Source organism: Triturus cristatus, chromosome 4_1 (assembly GCF_964204655.1).
Source record: "Triturus cristatus chromosome 4_1, aTriCri1.1, whole genome shotgun sequence".
Taxonomy (NCBI): domain Eukaryota; kingdom Metazoa; phylum Chordata; class Amphibia; order Caudata; family Salamandridae; genus Triturus; species Triturus cristatus.
Window position 1 is genome coordinate 1,062,107,109 of NC_140585.1, and position 18,702 is coordinate 1,062,125,810.

The 18,702-nt window shown below is 46.7% G+C and overlaps 1 protein-coding gene across 1 annotated transcript in view; it reads right to left on the bottom strand.

Annotated features, from left to right (window-relative positions):
- The window catches only part of IL17REL (interleukin 17 receptor E like), a 410,789-nt gene that overhangs the window by 203,337 nt on the left and 188,750 nt on the right, over positions 1–18,702 (bottom strand). The window contains exons 6-8 of the mRNA XM_085654046.1: positions 9,710–9,754; positions 7,120–7,259; positions 2,734–2,805 (exon numbers count right to left, since the gene is read on the bottom strand). Of these exons, the coding sequence (XP_085510172.1) occupies positions 2,734–2,805; positions 7,120–7,259; positions 9,710–9,754 (257 nt within the window). The remainder of the gene's footprint in view (positions 1–2,733; positions 2,806–7,119; positions 7,260–9,709; positions 9,755–18,702) is intronic.

Sequence of the window (18,702 nt, forward strand, 5' to 3'; positions counted from 1 at the left end):
AGGTAAGGACCTCTGTGCACTTCAAAGACCCATCTTTGAAGTCTCCCCTACTTCAAAGGCACAGCTGGGTGTAAGTACTGGACTTCTTACACCATTACTTCAGTACACTTCTGGACCTGTGATCACTCTGTCAGGAAGAAGAACTGCTGTGCTACTGGAAGGACTTTCACTCTACTGGACTTCTACCTTGCAGCCTGATGCTCTCTCTTGCCTGGGTGAGAAGAACTGGACTTACATCACTTGAACTCAAAGTAACTTCAGGGGCTAGCTGACTGGTCTTCTGACCTTACGTCTCAGGGACATAAAAGACTTCCAACTATCCAGTTTCTACACCTGAACTCTGAAATCTGTGAGTCTGCTCTGCCAAGTGGTGCCACCCCAGTCCCAGACTCTTGAAAGTGAGCCTAAGATGTCTGCTCAAGTGGAACTGATTCATCCTCTGCTGCGAGAGCAGAATCAAAGCATTGCCGCTGTTGCAGGAACAGGACCGGTGCATTGCCCTCATCTTTTGGACCGCAGTTTCTGAAACCAACGCATTGCCACCACTGTATGGAGAAGATCAATGCATCACCTCTACTGAGTGGAGAAACCCGGCTCATCGCCTTCGTAACAGTTGCATCTCTGTACCGATGCATTGCCTTTGGAACCATCACATCTTCACTGCTGTGTGTAGAAAATCGACGCGTCAACTCTACTACGTGGCAAACACCGACGCATTGCTTGGATGCACCTCCATCTTCATCGACACAACCAGGATTAAGGAACTTTTGTTCAGTGGGCTTCACTGGGTCTCTGTATGCCGCCTGCGCTTCATCGCAGTCGGACTGAACACTTGACTTTGTCCCGGTCCGGCACGACCAGATATCCCAAATAAACGCTTATTACTTCTTAACACTACTTTACAGTTTCTTCTTTAAAAATGATTATCTCACGTTCTACTTATTGGATTTTTGTCATTTTTGTTTTGTTCTATTTATTAAATTAAGAGCCGTTTGTGGAATCTTTTGTGCAGTGTTTTAACTGTTACATTGTTTGAAGTGTTGCAGAAATACTTTACACATTGCCTCTAAGTTAAGCCTGACTGCTCTGTGCCAAGCTACCAGAGGGTGAGCAAAGGTTAATTTAGGGTTGCCTGCCCCTTTCCCTGACTAGGATTGGGGCTGCTGCTTCATTTAGGATTACATCTCCAGTCAACCAACAACCCAATTTCTAAAACACCGGTTCTGCAGGAGATGCACCGTGGAAATGTGTTGATTCTGCTGAATTTACAGGCAGAGCACCTTTAGGCCCACTTTCAAGAGTCCAGGACTCAGTGGCACCACTTGGAAGTGCAGGATTCACAGATAACAGAGTGCAGATGTTGGGTTCAAGGTTGTTGGAAATCTCTTCTGTCCCTGAGCAGCAGGCCAGCAGAGTGGCAGCCATTTCGGAAGCACAGCAGTACTTCCTTCTAGCGGAGTACACAAGTCCAGAAGGGTACTGAAGAGTTGGGGTCTGAGGTCCAGTTCCTGGTGCCCACTATAAAGTAAGAAAAGCTTCTAGAAGTTTCCACCCCCTGAGTGTCAGGCATACCCTTCCGCCCTGGCCCCATCTTGTATCTGGTCACAAAAGACTAGTGCCAAACCCTTTGGGAGGGTCCTCAGGTAGACCCTTTGTGATTTGCCAGTGTGGTAGGTGACAGCTCCTCCCCTCTCGTTAACTCAGACTGGTCCATCCTGTCAATACCTTCCCTTTGTCTCACTGTCTGGAAGAAATTCACAAAGATCAACTGCCAGCTACCGATAGTCATGTGATGAAGTATCAGGCTTCAGGCACCAAATGGTTAGGACAGGAAAATGCCACATTTCTAAAAGTGATTAAAAATCCAACTTTACCATTAAAGAGGGCTTGTAATTACAATTCTTTAGACATTAAACTCAACTTCTCCACATGCACCCAATTGAAAGTTATACTTATTAAAGTTAATAAGGTAACCCAATGTTATCCTATGAGATAGATAGGCCTTGCAATAGTGAAAAACAAATTTAGGACTTTTACACTACCAGGACATGTAAAACCTAAAAGTACACGTCCAACTTTTTAAATACACTGCACCCTGTCCTCTAGGTTGTTCAGGGCCTATTCTAGGGGTGACTTATGTGTGTTTAAAATGAAGGATGGGCCTGGCAAAAGGTAAACCAGGATGTCTCCTGTGTAATCTGGAATACAACAAACAGGATTTGCTCCAGTACTTATTACTGTTAAATGTTTGCCTCAAACTAAAAAGTAGTTCGATAATACGTTTCAGGAGACTAACAAGCACATCCTAACCACTCAACAAGCTTTTTGATAGAAAAAGATAAATAGCAAACTGATTTTGTACTATTTAACTACTTTATGAAATCAAACTGACTGATTTTGCCTGAAACATAGACGTATATTTCAACATTTAAAAATTGAAGAAAGTATATTGTATCCATTTCATGTATGTGAATAGCATAGGTGGTGTGGAATCCGTTTGTCACCTTTCACTAGGTGCAAATACTAGATGTTCCATTCTTTATTTAAAGAAGCAGAAAATTTGTGCCACTGCAGGTGCACTTTTTCCTCTTTTTGCATTGGTGCAAAAGTACCCCACTAGATGACCAACTAAGCACAGGCTTTTTGTAGCAAGATGTATGAAAACTGTTGTGATGGTAAGGGATAGGCATTAGTTAGACAAAGAAAATAATAGCTTGTTAAACATATATTTACCTCTACACAAAGACAAGGCAACAGCTCAGAGTACTGCAAAGTAGCTGATTTCAAAGGATCTTCCCTTTTTATCTAGAAGTAAACAAATAATTACATACAGATTACAATTCATATCATATTTTGCATGTATACATTGTGTCGTTGTATTGTAAGTATTAGTAGCTAGTGATAACGTAGCAAAGGTTGATACTGAATTTCTATACAAAACCCTTTTTTCAGTATACTATGCATTTGTTACTATGAACCAAGTCAATGTGTCTACTACAGAGATATGTGAGAATCCTGAAGGTAGAAATGTATACGCGCCATGCCAGTGAAAATAAATGTGGCCCAATAATGTTATTTAGAGCAACTGTAATAACAACCACATATTTATTACCACTGTGCAAGGGTCAAATTTAAATTTATTACCACAGTATAGCAAAATTGGCATGAGAAAACACTTTTTACTACCTCTCTAATTGCATGTAATAACTACCACACTGGGAAACAGCTCCACTAAATGCTGAGTATCTGTTGGGTGTGCTTTACCTTTGTCCACAAATGTAACCACTTGCATCCTGATTTTGATTAAATACCTTTTGTTAAAACAAACATATATGAAACAGACCACCTCACGAGCCAATGAGCCATGACCCCCATACCCAACCATGGTAATAAATAGTCTATTACAGCCTTTGTATCTGTGTGTGTATATATATATATATATATATATATATATATATATATATATATATATATATATATATTACCTACTGGCGATAGCCAGTAGGTAGTTATAGTTAGGACCACGTTTCCATAGGAAAACCTCAACATTCTATTTTGAATAACTTTGGCGCCGGTCGACGAATCCTCGCAAATTTTTCAAAATAGGTGGGGCGCTACGCTCCGCTCCTACCCTGAAAGTCTCGGGGGGATCCGTCAAGCGGGGGCTGAGATAAAAGGGGGGTCCCAAAACGCGTTTTTCCCATGCATTTTTCCATAGGACCTTTAGAACGAGCTACAGCCCGAACGGCTGAACAGAATTACTCAAAATTTGGCAGAGCGGTAGTCCCTAGGTCAAGGAAGTGCCTTTCGTAGGTTTGGTGTAAATCTGTTCAGTAGATTCTGAGAAAATAGCCTTTAAATCAATATATATATCTGAGCCAGCTTACGGTACGCTTACCGTACGCTTACGGTAAGCGTACGGTGGCGTGCGCGAGCGCGATTCTGATTGGCTCTTAGATCTTAGTAAACATTCGAATCGGCCGAAACCAGGAAGCGGCGGCCGCCATTTTGTCTCTCGCACTGAGAGTGATTTTTAAAATATCAAGCCCAAAAACATGTAAAGGGGCTGTTTTGACAACTCCCTCCCACATAGTCATGTTGAGGGAGTCCCCAAACATCCCCCAAGTGCAAAAACGGTTTTATTTTTTTTTCGGCAATTTCGCGGGGTACGCTTACCGTAAGCGTACGGTAAAAAAATAAAAATAAAAAAAACACTATCCACACTTACCCCACCCCCTGTGCTTTTGGTGGCCGAAGGCCACCAAATGTACAGGGCTTATGTTAAGGGCAAAAAACACTATCCACACTTACCCCACCCCCTGTGCTTTTGGTGGCCGAAGGCCACCAAATGTACAGGGCTTATTATAAGGGAAAAAAACTTAGCATTTAAAAAACCGTACTAATTCACTGAAAAAACCATAGGTTTCACACACGTTATAGTTAGGAATTAGCATTTAAAAAACCTTGCAAATTCACTGAAAAAACCATAGGTTTCACACATGTTATAGTTAGCGGAAATTTTACTGATAAAAAACCAGTGAAATTCCCCCGTTATAGTTAGCGCAGGCAACTATAACTCACGCGACTGCAATCTTCTGCTGATGACATATGTGTCTTTATGAAAAAAAAATATTTGTAATATATGTATAGCTAAAAATGTATGGAAGAAGACATGGGCAAATAAGTGTCTAAATACAGTATTAGCATCAGCAGAGGATTGCGGTCGCGTGAGTTATAGTTGCCTGCGCTAACTATAACGGGGGAATTTCACTGGTTTTTTATCAGTAAAATTTCCGCTAACTATAACATGTGTGAAACCTATGGTTTTTTCAGTGAATATATATATATATATATATATATATATATATATATATATTTTTATTTTTTATTTTTTTTCACTGAAAAAACCATAGGTTTTAGGGAAAGTTATAGTTAGTTGGACATTTCACTCGTACAAAGCCAGAGAAATTCCCCCGTTATAGTTAGTGCAGCTAACTATAATTCATGCCCCCACACTGCACTGCTGACGTCAGATATTACATCACTCATGACATGGTCAGTGACATCACTGATGACATCATCTAGTGACTGTGTCTTTTTGTAAAGTTTAAATATGTTTAATATATATAGGGAAAGGCGTATTGAAGAATGAGGGGGTGTATAAGTGTCTGAATGGATGATTTAGTAGGTGCGTGACTGACTATAAGTGAGTGATTAAACGTATCTTACTGAATGCATGGGTTAGTGACTAATCTGTGTGAATGTCTGTATCCGTCTGTCTGTTGGTGTGTAAGCGGCTCCATGGGTTTGTGAATAGCTACATGAGTGTCTATATGAGTTATTGATTGGTTGTCTGAGTATCTGTATGGGTACCTGAGTGTTTGTGTGGGTGGGGTGTGTGTGACTGTGCATAGATGTGTGAGTGGGTGATTCACTGGGTGCATGGTTTCAAGAGTGCATCTGTGATGGACTGTATGGGTGGGTGAGTGTGTGTATGGGTGTGTTAGTGAGTAAATGTATATCTCAGTGGTACATGTGTGAATAACTACATATGTGAAAGGCAGTATATATGTGTGTTAGAGTATGTAAATGGCTATAAGTGAGAGTGTGTGATTATGAGAGTAGCTGTATGGATGAGTGTGTGCTTGTATCAGTGATTGTATAAGAGCATAAGAATGTGCTAGTATTTGTATGAGTAAGTGAGCTGGTGTGTGTATAACTGTATAGGTGAGTAAATGGGAGTGTGATTAATTATTTGCATGACTGACTAATGTGTGTGTGAGTACCTCTATGGATGAGTGGCGGTGTGTGAGTGTCTATATAGGTGTATGAGTGTATATGATAGTCCTGTACAGAGTGATTAGCATACTTTAAGGCTGAACCAATATTTTACAAATTGTTTGTGTGATACAGATCTAGTAAATTCTTTAATAATTTGCCAGATGTTTTGAGAGTATAAAAGGGCAGAACTCTTGCAGCATCTCAGTATTCAGAGCAGGGTAGAGGAAATAGAACTTGTGAAAGTAACGTGGAAATTCAGTTTAATTTAATCTAAAAAAAAGAGAGGCATTTGCCATTGAAGCAGAATGATGGAAACACATTTGACAGAGTGATCTGAAACAATTTTAATTTTATAAAGGAGAAATGTCTTTGCCTTATAGACATGCCAGAACTGTGATATTCCAATTGTTCTAAGAGTTAGTTTGCTAAAGTAGAGATATGGAAATCAAGACCATTGGCTAAACAATGCTTAAGCATTTCTTTAGCGAGGTGTTCCTTTGTTTGTGAAGTAGAGATAAGAGTAACTGGAATCATCAACTTTACATAGTAGCTATCTGCCTAAAGTCATCATTACCCATGTGTCATCTTCCACTGATGCAAATAGATTTCCCCCATATTGTGAATTCCAGAGAGTAGTCTAGGCCTGGTTGTTTTTCCAGAATTTTGAATCATGTAAAATTCTTGTAATTACTGGGAATTTCATATTAAGCAATTTTGCCTTCATTTTTGCCTTTTGCAAAATTGATTAATGCAGAAAATATCCTGCTGAGAAACATTTTGCACTTGGTAGGTTGTGTGACTTTTATGTGAGATGCACGTGAAGTATGGCACTTGCATACAGTCGCACAAGGTAGCGGAAATACTTGCTAAGTGCAAAATGTCATTTCTATTCTTGAATACATGATCCGATATTTTTGTACCTCCAGCACATACCACTGCAGCGCAGATGTCTGCCTCGGCCTTCATGAATCCACACCATGTATATAATCCACAGCTAATACTGCATTGTCTTCTGATGCTTCGAAACGTTTAGTATAACTATCCAACTCAAGGCTACTCCTTAATTTGACCTCAGGTTTATGAAATGCACAGTCATCACCAGCTGTAATTCAGATTTCTGATTTACAGGTTACACAAGGAGTTCTTCAACGATATTTCATCCACTGAGCCTTTTAAAGTCTTGAATACATTTTCATTTACATAGGGAGACATTGTGTTCTTCTGCAATAAGGTGTAACGACACCAGTGATGTTCCATTTATTGTAACCGAGAGATGAATGATTGTATTACACCATGCGCCTATTCCTCATAATTTAATAAGATACAACATTTACTCACCAACGCATGCACTCCAATATCTTGACAACTGAACCATTTGTGGCAGAGACGTACGTGATAATCTTTGTCTTCAAGAAACTCGGACACATGCACTAATATAGATTTTTTTTCACGGTCCAATCTATACTCCAAATTTCCGACTGAAAGAGCGAACATACAGTTGGTTTAATAGGCTGCTATAGGATTTTGTTAAATATACAGAAACATTTTCAAATTAAATAATATTAACATTGCTTCAATGCAAAGACTTAAAAATGGGCTCAAATAATAAAGAGGGAATACAAACCTCTGACTCTACCAAGATCTGCATATCATTCCCCCAAAAACTCGTGACAGGCAATAATTATTGAACACAATGAACACTGATCACTTTCGAAAATCGTAGTGACGGTTTTCATGTCAAGCGTAAGCACGTATTCGGTTAGGCTATCCAGCCACCGGTGCATCGCGCTGAGTTGCATCCTGTCCTTCTAAAGGCCAGAAAATCCTTTATTAGCAGGCTGTGGTCCGCTGTCAGCAATCTATACCATGTCCAAATTCGCCCTCCTTTAGTAGTGACGGTCGCTGATGTAATAAATATCTCAGTGATACATTTATTCCATGCAAATTGTCCCTGTATTCGCACATCGTTTTTTTTCCAAAGCTCTGTTTATTTTGCCCGGGCCATATCAATAGCGACGTTCTCAGAGAAACGTGCAGCCTTTTTTTCCGATTTATATAGTGCAGCTCGACCCGAAGGTATTTGAGCGCTTTATGTCGCACGAGGACACATTCATTTTTTTGGTAGGTATGGGGGGATTAAGTGATTTGCCCAGAATCACTGGATGTGGAAGCGACCCCAGGTTCGAACCTTGGTTTCCCAGCTCCAAAGTCGGCAGCTCTAACAGTCAGACCACACCCTCAACCCTCTCCTCCTCTCTTGCATTAGTTCTACTTTCATCGAGGCGCACCAGTTGTCTCTGTGGTTAGTTCCACATTATAGACATTCTATAGGTAAATAAAATATATTACAATGTAACAGTCAGTGAAATGTATTTCTTAATTGGCTTTACTGGCTTATCCTTGTTTTCTAGTTTTCTTTTCTCTGGATGGATTCTTTGCTTCTTCAGCTCATTGTTAGGTTTCTGTGTTCACCTTCCTCTGTTTCATCTCCTTCTTCTTGATTCCAAGATTCCCAGAGATCCTCTACTGCTGTGTCCACATTCCTTTAAACACTCTGCCTACCTTGATTTCTGGGATTTGCGGACATTTCACCACGGTGAAATCCCAGAATTCAAGGACTCCAATTCACCTCACCACAATCCAATCCGCCCCACTCCAAGCCACCCAATACTAATCCAATCCACCCCACTGCAGTCCACCCCACCCTACATCTACATTAATCACATTAACACATAGCTCTAGTTTATGCATGCCATTGCCGTTTGTCATGAAAGTAAAACCCACTGCAAGATCCTTTGAGCGGTGAGATATTGTGCATGGATGTTGTACTACCAGAGGAATGCAGTAAAATCAGATTTTTAAGCGCATACACAGTGATTTCAAATGATAAATCAGAGAAATGTTTTTAATATATGTTCTTGGGTGTGTAATGTTTTGTTCTTTTTTGTACCAGACTACAATCCAGGTCAAGGTACAATGTATTATAGGTTTGACCTGTTAAATGACTCATTGCTATAAGCGCAACGAATAGAGAGAGGAATCCAGTCATTGAGTGGTGTAGTTTATTACTATTAGGTCCTGAAGGATCGCTGTTTGATCCGATTGGACGGATATAAGCGAGAAACATGTAGACCACATGTAGTTCCAAATAAGATATTTACGAGGCTTATTAGGACCTTTGTAACCTGAATGAGCACCACACTTTTTTTTAATTGGGTTAGTGAGCTCAATCAATAAAGTTACTTGACTAGGGACATCACTAAACGTATTGTAATTCACTCCTGTTAAACATCACTTTACGCACACTACAAACGAAAACCCACACACACCCCCACTTCATCATAAAGCTACTAAAAAGATCTCAGGCAAAGAGCCATCTCGTGGTGCCAGTTGGGCATTGCAGCACCGGCCCAGCGTGGAGCAAGCCCACTGATGAAGCATGATACAGCCGGATGTGGGTGAGGGCACCTGCTCCTATTGGAGCATTCCTTTCATACTGGAACACAAAGAAAAAACTCCTCTTTTCTCTCGTTGGACTCTTCCCCTGTTTACAGATAATTGACTCCTACCTTTGTTTTGCTTCAACCGGAGGCGCTGACATTGAGAAGATTGGAATATTTCTCACGTCTTCTTCTGAACTGATTTGAAAATCAATTGTTTTATAGACAACCTATGTTACCAATTTTGCTCTAACATTAAGTATCTGCCCTTATTTTGTGATTGTGTTGTAGGTGAGTACCTACTGAAATCCCCATGGAGTGGGTCGCACTCGCTTAGCTTACTATCCTGGCTCATTCAGTGTGTTTTTTACATTAGTTAAAACATTGTCCAGGGCTGCTTCTTTCTACCACTTTAGCTCTGAGTTAAAAAAAAGTTCATATTTGAAACTAATACATTTGGCTCATGTAACACTTCCTTCACTCCTTACCAATGCAGGTTGGAACATTGTTTGCCAGGTCTTCATTTCTGCAATCTACAAATGTAAAAACATTATTAATCAGATATTAGAAAATTATTCTTCAAAGAGAATACCAACATGAAGCTCAATATTTGTGGATCTCTGGTGCAAATCATCAGACAACCAAACGAAACTACTTACATATATACAGACAAACCATCCTCACTCCTACATTAGCGTAAATGCCGCTAAATTACGAGAAATGCAATTGTTCATTTATCTACGTCGCCTTGTTTCCTTATTATTTTAAGCAAAGAGTGGTTGCATATTCATTTCAGCTTGCATCCCACTAGGAGGTAGACATCCAAACAAAGTGATCCCCATTTTGTTTAGGAAAACTCCTCCAATAATAATGAGGGAAGGAATCCCAATCAAATGTTTGGTTCAAAGTGTATAAGTGATGTATTCTCCCATAAGGGTAGTGCTCCCAGTCATCATTTGCTCTGGACTATCAAACCAGCCCTAAGCCTATGACAACTTGGAGCACAACCCATGAGCAGCGGTGCTGCGGCTCTGATTACTCATTCTCAGTACTGGTAACATTCAGGTTCTCCAGTCTTCCTAGTCCTGAGGAATCCTTGAATAATTAAGGCGGAAATGCGTCAACTTTATTATTGGAGAAGTGTTACAAAATAAAATGTTTCTTGAATAAAACGGCCACAAGGAGAATTAGAAGGGGAAGTTGGAGAGGAGGAGCCTAGCGCGCAACCAAGATGGCCGCGTAGGTGCGAGGCTCCCGAGGACCTCCGTGACCTCCTACATAAATCCTGAAAATATCCTGTCCTAGATGAGGGGACTGTGTTGGTGAGCCCGAGCTGAGGTGTCACCCGTTTTCCGTTTCCAAATTGGACCTCGGACACCGGCGGGAGCACCGATTGAGATTTGCGGCCTTCTCCACGCCGGCCCCCCGGATTGGAGTTGCGGGGTGATCCGGAGACAAAGTGATCAACAGCGGCGGGCAGGGCTGGGCGACTCGCGTACCCCGCACTTTCACTTTCGCTTTTGCACCCTCCTTGCTGCGTAGGCGAGGTTGGGTTGCGGGGCGGTGTGCGGTGTGTGGCCTCGTTGGGGTGCCCTGCTGGCCCTGCTGGCCCGCCGGCTGTGATCCGTCCTGCGGACCTGTGGTGGCCCCCCCCCCGGAGCCCGTGAACTGGTTTGTCGGCCTTTTCCGAGGTGATCGGCACGATTTGGGGACTGGAACCATGTCCACAAAGCAAGATGGCGACCGGGCAAAGGTGAAATCGACCCGCCGTGGCGCAGCCCATCAGTCCAACAGCATGGACCGCTACACCCTCCAGAAGGGATCTCCCGAGGTGCCGCATAGGTCCCCTGAGGGCCCGACTGATGCTCCTGCGCTGCCCGCGGATCTGACCCTGCGAGATGTCATGGGCGCTATCGCCGAGATGAAGGCCTCGGTGGACCAGCGCTTTGACACACTGGCGCAAAAGATTGACTCGGTCCACGTGGATGTTGGCCTGGTGAGGGCCGATTTATCCAAGACCAATGACCGGGTCGATTCTTTGGCCCACACCACCTCGGGCCTTACAGCGGACGTGGCGGCCCTCCAAAAGGAGGTGCGCCGGCTTGGCCAGGCGAGCGCCCTGATGGATCGTCGACTGGAGGATTCCGAGGGTCGGGCCCGGAGGAACAATGTCCGCATTGTCGGGGTGCCGGAGGGACGTGAGGAGGCGGCGGCGGACCTGTTTGTGGAGGACCTGATTCTCACCCATCTCCAGCCCCGGGGGCTGAGTAAACTCTTTGCGGTGGAACGTGCCCACAGGGTTCCCGGAGGAAGACCTAAGGCCGGAGCCCCTCCGAGGCCTCTCATTGCCCGGATTTTCAACTTTCGGGACAGAGACGCTATTCTTCAGACTTCTAGGCAACAAGGACCGGTCAGACTTGACAATATGGATGTAAACTTCTATCCTGATTTCACCCCAGCGGTCCAGAAGCAGAGACTGAGCTTTCTCGGAGTCAAACGTCGTTTACGGGACCTGAACCTCAAGTATGCGATGCTTTTTCCAGCTAAGTTGCGGGTGGAGGTGGATGGCCGCACGCACTTTTTTGATCGTCCCGAGGCAGCCGGGGACTGGTTGGACTCCTTGCCCGGGGATCGGGGCCGGGGGGGGTGGGGGGGGCGCGGTTGGAGGGGAGGGCTCGCCGGATCAGGACTGAGGGACTAATAGTAGGCCTCGCTCTGGACAACATTGTCGTCATTTTTGACTGTTCGTTAAGTCTCCCTCCTGTGGAGGTAGTACGGGGTCTCTTGGGGGCTCTCCCTCCTCCTCTGGGGGACTAGTTAGTTTAATCATTCATGGGGCGACAGGCACACTGCACTTTGGGGGGGCTGTTTGGGCTCATGCAGGGGTGCAGGGAGGGGGGAGTTCTGTTGGGATGGGTGGGTTGGGGTGGGGTGTTGTTTGTTTTTACCGCAAGGCTAACCCTTTATTGTATTGGTATTTTTAAGGTGCTCTCCGGGGGACGAATGATGGCTTCTGTATGTGATGGGGGGTAGGGACCTGACTTTATTGTCCTGGAACGTTAACGGACTGGGGGATAGGATTAAGCGAGGTGTGGTCCTGCAGTATTTGAAACGACTTTCGCCAGATGTGGTCTTTCTGCAGGAGACACACCTTATTGGTAATTCCTTTTGCGCCATGAATCGGCGTGGCTACCGCTTGGTGGCCCACTCGGGCTTCACGTCGGGCTCACGGGGGGTGGGCATCATGGTGAAGAACTCGCTTGGAAATAGACGAGGTGCGCCATGACGAGAGGGGACGCTACACTGTCTTAGTGGGGAGAATGGAGGGTAAAGTAGTTGTCTTTGTCTCAGTGTACGTCCCACCGGGGTTACAGTCTACGACTTTTGCAGACCTAGGGCGCCTCCTCCTTGACCTTCCGGGGGGGCTTCTGGTGGTTGGGGGGGACTTCAATGCGGTGGTTTCTGGGACCGTGGATCGTCACCCCCCTAGGGACCTCCCCCGGGCGCAGGCGTAGCTGTCCGGCTTCTTAGATACACTGGGATTGGTGGACTGCTGGCGTCTAAAACATCCCACGCAGCTGCAGTACACTTTCCACTCGGGTGCCCATGGTAGCCTCTCACGGCTTGATTATGTCCTTGTCCCTGCGGCCTATGTTGGGAGGGTAGGAGAGGTGCGCCATTTGGCGCGGGGTATTTCAGATCACTCCCCGCTCCTGTTGCAAATTGATGTCTTCCCGAGGGGGGAGGGCAGAGTAGCTCCAATCAATGCCTGGTACCTGCGCGACCCCACCATTCGCGCTGATTTGATTAAAGCCTTGCAGCGGTATTTCGATGAGAATGCGGGGTCCGTCCCTTCGGCTATCTCCCTGTGGGAAGCCTTCAAAACAGTTCTTAGAGGGGAGACCCTCTCCTTTATTTCCCATGCCCGGAGGCGCGAGCAGGAGGAGGTGACCCGGGTGGAGGCCGAAATCGCTGAATTGGAGGGTGATCTAGAGGGAGGGGTGACGGATGCTGCACTACATGTCCTACAACTTAAGCAGGCGGCCTACAGGGCCCTCGTCACGGAGGCGGCCAGGGGCCTCTATAGAGAGCAACAGGGGCGACTGTATGATGTGGGTGATAAGGCTGGTAAATTGCTTGCATGGTTGGATAAAAAGGAGAGAGCGAGTCGTGTGGTCCCGCTGATTGAGAGGACGGATGGTGTGCGTGTCACTGAGCCAGAAGACATTGTCTCTTGCTTCGCGGATTATTTCCGCGAGGTGTATTCCCCGGTTTCTCCCTGCTCGGAGGAGGATTCCCATGCCCTGCTTAGGGATATCGCGCTGCCTTCCCTTTCGGTGGAGGACAGGGTGTCGTTAGATGCCGCTCCTACCTCCGACGAAATTGCCCTCGCCATACGCTCGGTCGCATCCGGCAAGGCCATGGGCCCGAACGGCATCCCTATCGAGCTGTATAAGCTGCGACCGGATGTACTGGCACCCCACCTCCGTGCGATGTTCCTGGCGGCCCACTCGCTGGGCTCCCTCCCGCCGGACCAACGTCTGGCTACAATTGTTGTGATCCACAAGGAAGGGAGACCTCGAGACCGGGTTACATCCTACCGGCCTATCTCGCTCTTGAATGCGGAGCCCAAAATCCTCGCCAAGGTGCTAGCCAACCGGCTGGTCGGCGTGGTGGGCGATCTGGTCCACCAAGACCAGTCCGGCTTTATTCCCCATCGCAACACGGCCCTTAATCTGCGGCGCTTGCACGGGGTGCTCGCGCGTGTCCCATTTGTGCGGGAGCCGGCCATATTGGCGTCCTTAGACGCCACCATGGCGTTTGACACGCTCGAGTGGCCATATATCTGGGCTATGCTGGCGAAGTTTGGATTTGGCCCGGGGTTCATTAGCTGGGTCAAATTGTTGTATTCGGGCCCATTGGCGCAGGTGGTGGTGAATGGAAGAGTATCGGTCCCATTCGAGCTGGGACGGGGCACGCGACAGGGCTGTCCCTTGTCGCCGCTCCTGTTCGCGCTGGCCTTGGAACCCCTGGCGGAGTGGCTGCGGTGGCACCCTTCCATCCGTGGTCTCCGTTGGACCCCCGAGTATGAGGACCGCGTGTCCCTATACGCTGACGATATCCTTTTGTACTTAGCCTCCCCGCGTAAATCACTGATTGTCCTGGTTGATGTTTTGCGCTCATTCGGCCGCAACTCAGGCCTTGTCATCAACTGGGCTAAATCATGTGTGTATGTGCTTTCCGGGGAGGCTCCCGTCCTCCCGCGGGGCTGTCCGATTCAGATTGCCTCACAGGGGTTTCGGTACCTGGGGGTTTACATTACTCTGGACCCGGAGGCCCGCTACGAGCGGAATTTGCTTCCCCCCCTCCAGCGCTTGAAGGAGGACGTCGCGCGCTGGCGGCGCCTGCCGCTTTCGCCGCTCGGCCGGGCGGCATTGTTTAAGATGATGTCGTTGCCACGCTTCCTGTACGCTCTCCAGAACACTATGGATTTAGTCCCGGCGCGCTACTTCCGTGAGGTGGAGAGTCTACAGCGCCGCCTGTTCTGGGACGGGAGGCCGCGTATTGCCCTGGCGAAGTTGACGCTCCCATGGTACGACGGGGGGATTGCCCTCCCGGATATTAAACGGTATTACTGGGCCTCCCAGCTAGCTGCTATTAATCATGGCCTTTACGGGCCCGCCTTAAACCCGGCATTTGAAATGGACAAGATGCTCCTGCCTGGTGGCGACTATAATCGAGCGCTCTACTCTGGCGCGCCCGGCCCCCGCCTGACGGGACCTACGCGTGTCATGGTACGAGTATGGCACGCGGCTAACGCAGCTATGGGGTGGAAGGACCGTTTGACCCGGGCATCACCGTTGTACGCGTCTGAGAGATTGGGCTCCCTGTGGACCTCGAAGGGCTTCGAGAAGTGGGACACGATCGGCATCAGTAAAGTGGGGGACCTCTGGACGAAAGGGGGATTTAAAACATTCGAGGCGCTGCAGACGGAGTTTCAGCTGCAGGGCAGTGAATACTTTCGGTACTTGCAGGTCCGTCACGCACTGGGCTCAGTCTTCCCGGACGTCGCCTCCATCCCGGAGTCTTCCCCCCTGGAGGATAGAGTGCTGGATGGCCACGTTCCGGACAGCACGATCTCCCTTATTTACAAAAAATTGATTAATGACCGCTCGGGCCTGCTGACTGGCCTCCGCGAGGCTTGGGTTGCCGACGGGCTGGAGTTGGACGACGAAGACTGGATTTCCGCGGTGGCCTCTCCGAAGGAGGTGGCCATACCGGCTCGCCTTCGCTTCGTCCAGCTTAAGATACTCCATCGGGTTTACATGACGGGGCCAAGGCTTCTGCGTATGGGCTATGCTGAGGATGGGTTGTGCAAGCGTGGGTGTGGTGCTTTGGCGACTTTTTTGCATATTTTGTGGGAATGCCCGAAGGTGGAGCGATTCTGGCGTGGTGTGCATGAGGTCCTGCGAGTGGTTACGCATGTCGAGCTGCTGCCTGAAGCGAGGAGATGCCTGCTGAATGTGTGGGAACCAACTGACTACTCGGTTCCGCAGACGCGATGGGTGACTCTGGGATATATGATAGCTAAGCGTGACATTGCTCAACTGTGGGGATCCCAGAGGCCCCCGGCGGTGTCGGCCTGGAAAGAACACATGGATTGGTGCATGTTCCGAGAAAAGGTGGTGTATGTGGCGAGGGGTAAGCCTGGGGCATGGGTGAAAGTATGGGGCCCTTGGAACGCCTACCGCGGGGGTATCTGCGCGCCACCACTGCTGCCTGCGGCCTCACCAGCCCCGTCCCCTTAGTTGACTCCTTTCCCTAGCCCTGAGCACGGAATTCCCCCAGTCCTTTGTTCCCCTTCCCCTCTTTAGACTCCTGTGGATGGCTGGGGTCCCCCAGTCGGGGAGCACGTGCTGTTACTTTCGATTGCAGGTTGCCTTGCGGGTGTGGTTTTTGTGTTGTTTGTATAAAATGAAACCGTATTGTGGGGTCAGAGTGATGTGGCCCACGACGCTTGTACCTCCTATTTTGCTCCTTTGCAACGCCAAGTGTTTTTGTACGTATGTCATATGCTCCTGTCATTCTAGCGGCCGGCCGAAAGGTTGTAGGCCCATACTTGTATATTCTTGAGATTGCAATAAACGGTTTCAAAAAAAAAAAAAAAAAAGAAGGGGAAGTTGCACCAGGAAAGACTTTGATTAGATGACTACCTCCTAGTGGAATGGAAGCTGGACTGAATATGAAACCACGCTTTACTTACAATAATAAGGAAGCAAGAAGACATAAGTAAACTGCCAATGACTTTCGCTTAATTTAGGGATATTAGCACCAATGCAGGAGTGATGATAATTGGTCTTTTTATGTGCAAATGGTTTTGTTTGGTTGTCTGATATTTTGCACCAGAGAAGGAATGAATAGATGCACAGACAGACTTATGTAATCAATTGATTAAAGAAATAGATAACTGATTGAATCTCAAATCCCATTGGAAAGAATTATTTCATTGTGGTATGAATGTTTTTATATTTTATCCCTATGGTATATTGCTATTCTTTGTTTTGAGTATTTCCCTGCCCTGGTGATGTGGGGTTGCTTGGGCAAACCCTCTTCTTTCTTGATAACAATGATATATTCAGCAAGTAAAATAGTGACACATGGAGATGTTTGAAAATACTAACTGCTGGACTTGGCCCTTTCGGCAAGGTCATCCACAAACTTTGTGCCTTCACCCTCCTGTTTCCTGAACTGGTTTTCATTGGCTTTTAGGACTCTGCACACTTTACCGTTTACCACTGTTAACCAGTGCTAAACTGCTTGAGCTCTTTCCTTTAGACATGGCAAAAATGGCTGACACACAATTGGCACATTTACTTTACTTGTAAGTGCCTGGTAAAGTGTTACTGCATGTACCCAGGGCCAGTAAATTAAATGCTATTAGTGGGTCTGCAACAGTGATTGTGCCACCCACTTAAGTAGTCTTCTAAACATGCCCAAGGGCTGCCATTTCAGCCTGTGTGTGCAGTTTTAAACTGCCATTTCGAACTGCCAAATAAACCTTTTGCCAGGCCTAAACCTTCCTTTTTTAATACATATTAGTCACCTCTAGGGTAGGCCCTAAATAGCCCATACGGCATGGCGCAGTGTATTTAAACATTTGGGTATGTACTTTAAACTTGTACGTCCTGGTAGTAAAAAACTTTTAAACTTGTTTTTCACTACTGCAAGGCCTACCTCTCCCTAGAATAACATTGGGTTACCTTATTCATTTAATAAGAGCTAACTTTCAATTGTGAGTAGGTAGGAATGTCGAGTGTGGTTTCTAAAGAATTTTAATTTTAAAACCTTTTAAAAGGTAAAGTCAGAGTTTAAGTCACAAGTCTGAAAATGCCACTTTTAAAAGCTGGCATTTTCTTGTCTCAGCCATTTGATGCCTGCAGCCTGTATCCTGGGTCACATGACAGGGTGTAGCTAGCAGTTGGTCTTTATGTATTGCCCCCAGACAGTGAGACAAAGGGGGAATAGGTGTTGACAGGATGGTCCATTTCTGACTTGGTGAGGGGATGGAGCTGTCACCTACCAAAAGTACACATCACAAAGGCTCTGCCCTAACTCACACGCAAAGGGATTGACACCAGTCTGTTGTGCCCCCAGACAAGCTGGGACCTGGACAGGGAGGCAGGAATTTCCAAACACCTCTGGGAGAACCTTCTCCTACTTCAAAGCTGGCACCAGGGCTAAATATTGTACCCTCAGTACACCTCTGGACCTGTGGAAGACTCAGACGGAATGCGCTTCTGTGATGCTCTGCTGCAAGAAGGGCTGCTACTCTGCTGAACAGTTACTCTGATGCCCTTCTGCCTGAATGAAAAGGACTGGACCTGCATCTTGAACCCAGGACCACCAGAGTGGCTCCAAGGTCTTGTTGGATGCCTCCTGATCAGAGCCTCAGGTACAGAAAAGTCTCCAACCACCTTGAACCCAACACCTTGACTCTGTTTGCTGTGAGTATTGACCCCCAAGTGGCGCCACTTCAGTCCTGGACCCTTGGAAGTGTGCCTGAAGGGTGCCATGCCAGCCATGCAGTGATCCAAGCAGAACCGATGCAGTGTGAGGCGTCGCCTAGTCGCTCTGCACCGCAACCCATGCTGCGCAATGCATCCTTGACACAGGACCCCGCAGCCCTTCGGAGCTGCTACTGTGCAACACCTCCCCGACAGATGACCTTGTGTTGCAGCCCCACAACTCCTCACAGCCACAGTTTCCCGACGCATCCTTGATGCAGGACCTTGCATATCAGCCCCGCAACTCCCCGACATCGCTGCTGTGTGACGTATCCTCAAAGCTGGATCTCAAATTGCAGCCCATAGCCCATTGGAACCACCTTTCTGTGATGCATCCTCCATGCAGGATCTCACAACGCTCTGTGACTCGAATTCAAGGAACTTTATTCCGTGGGCCTAACTTCTTGGTTGCTGTA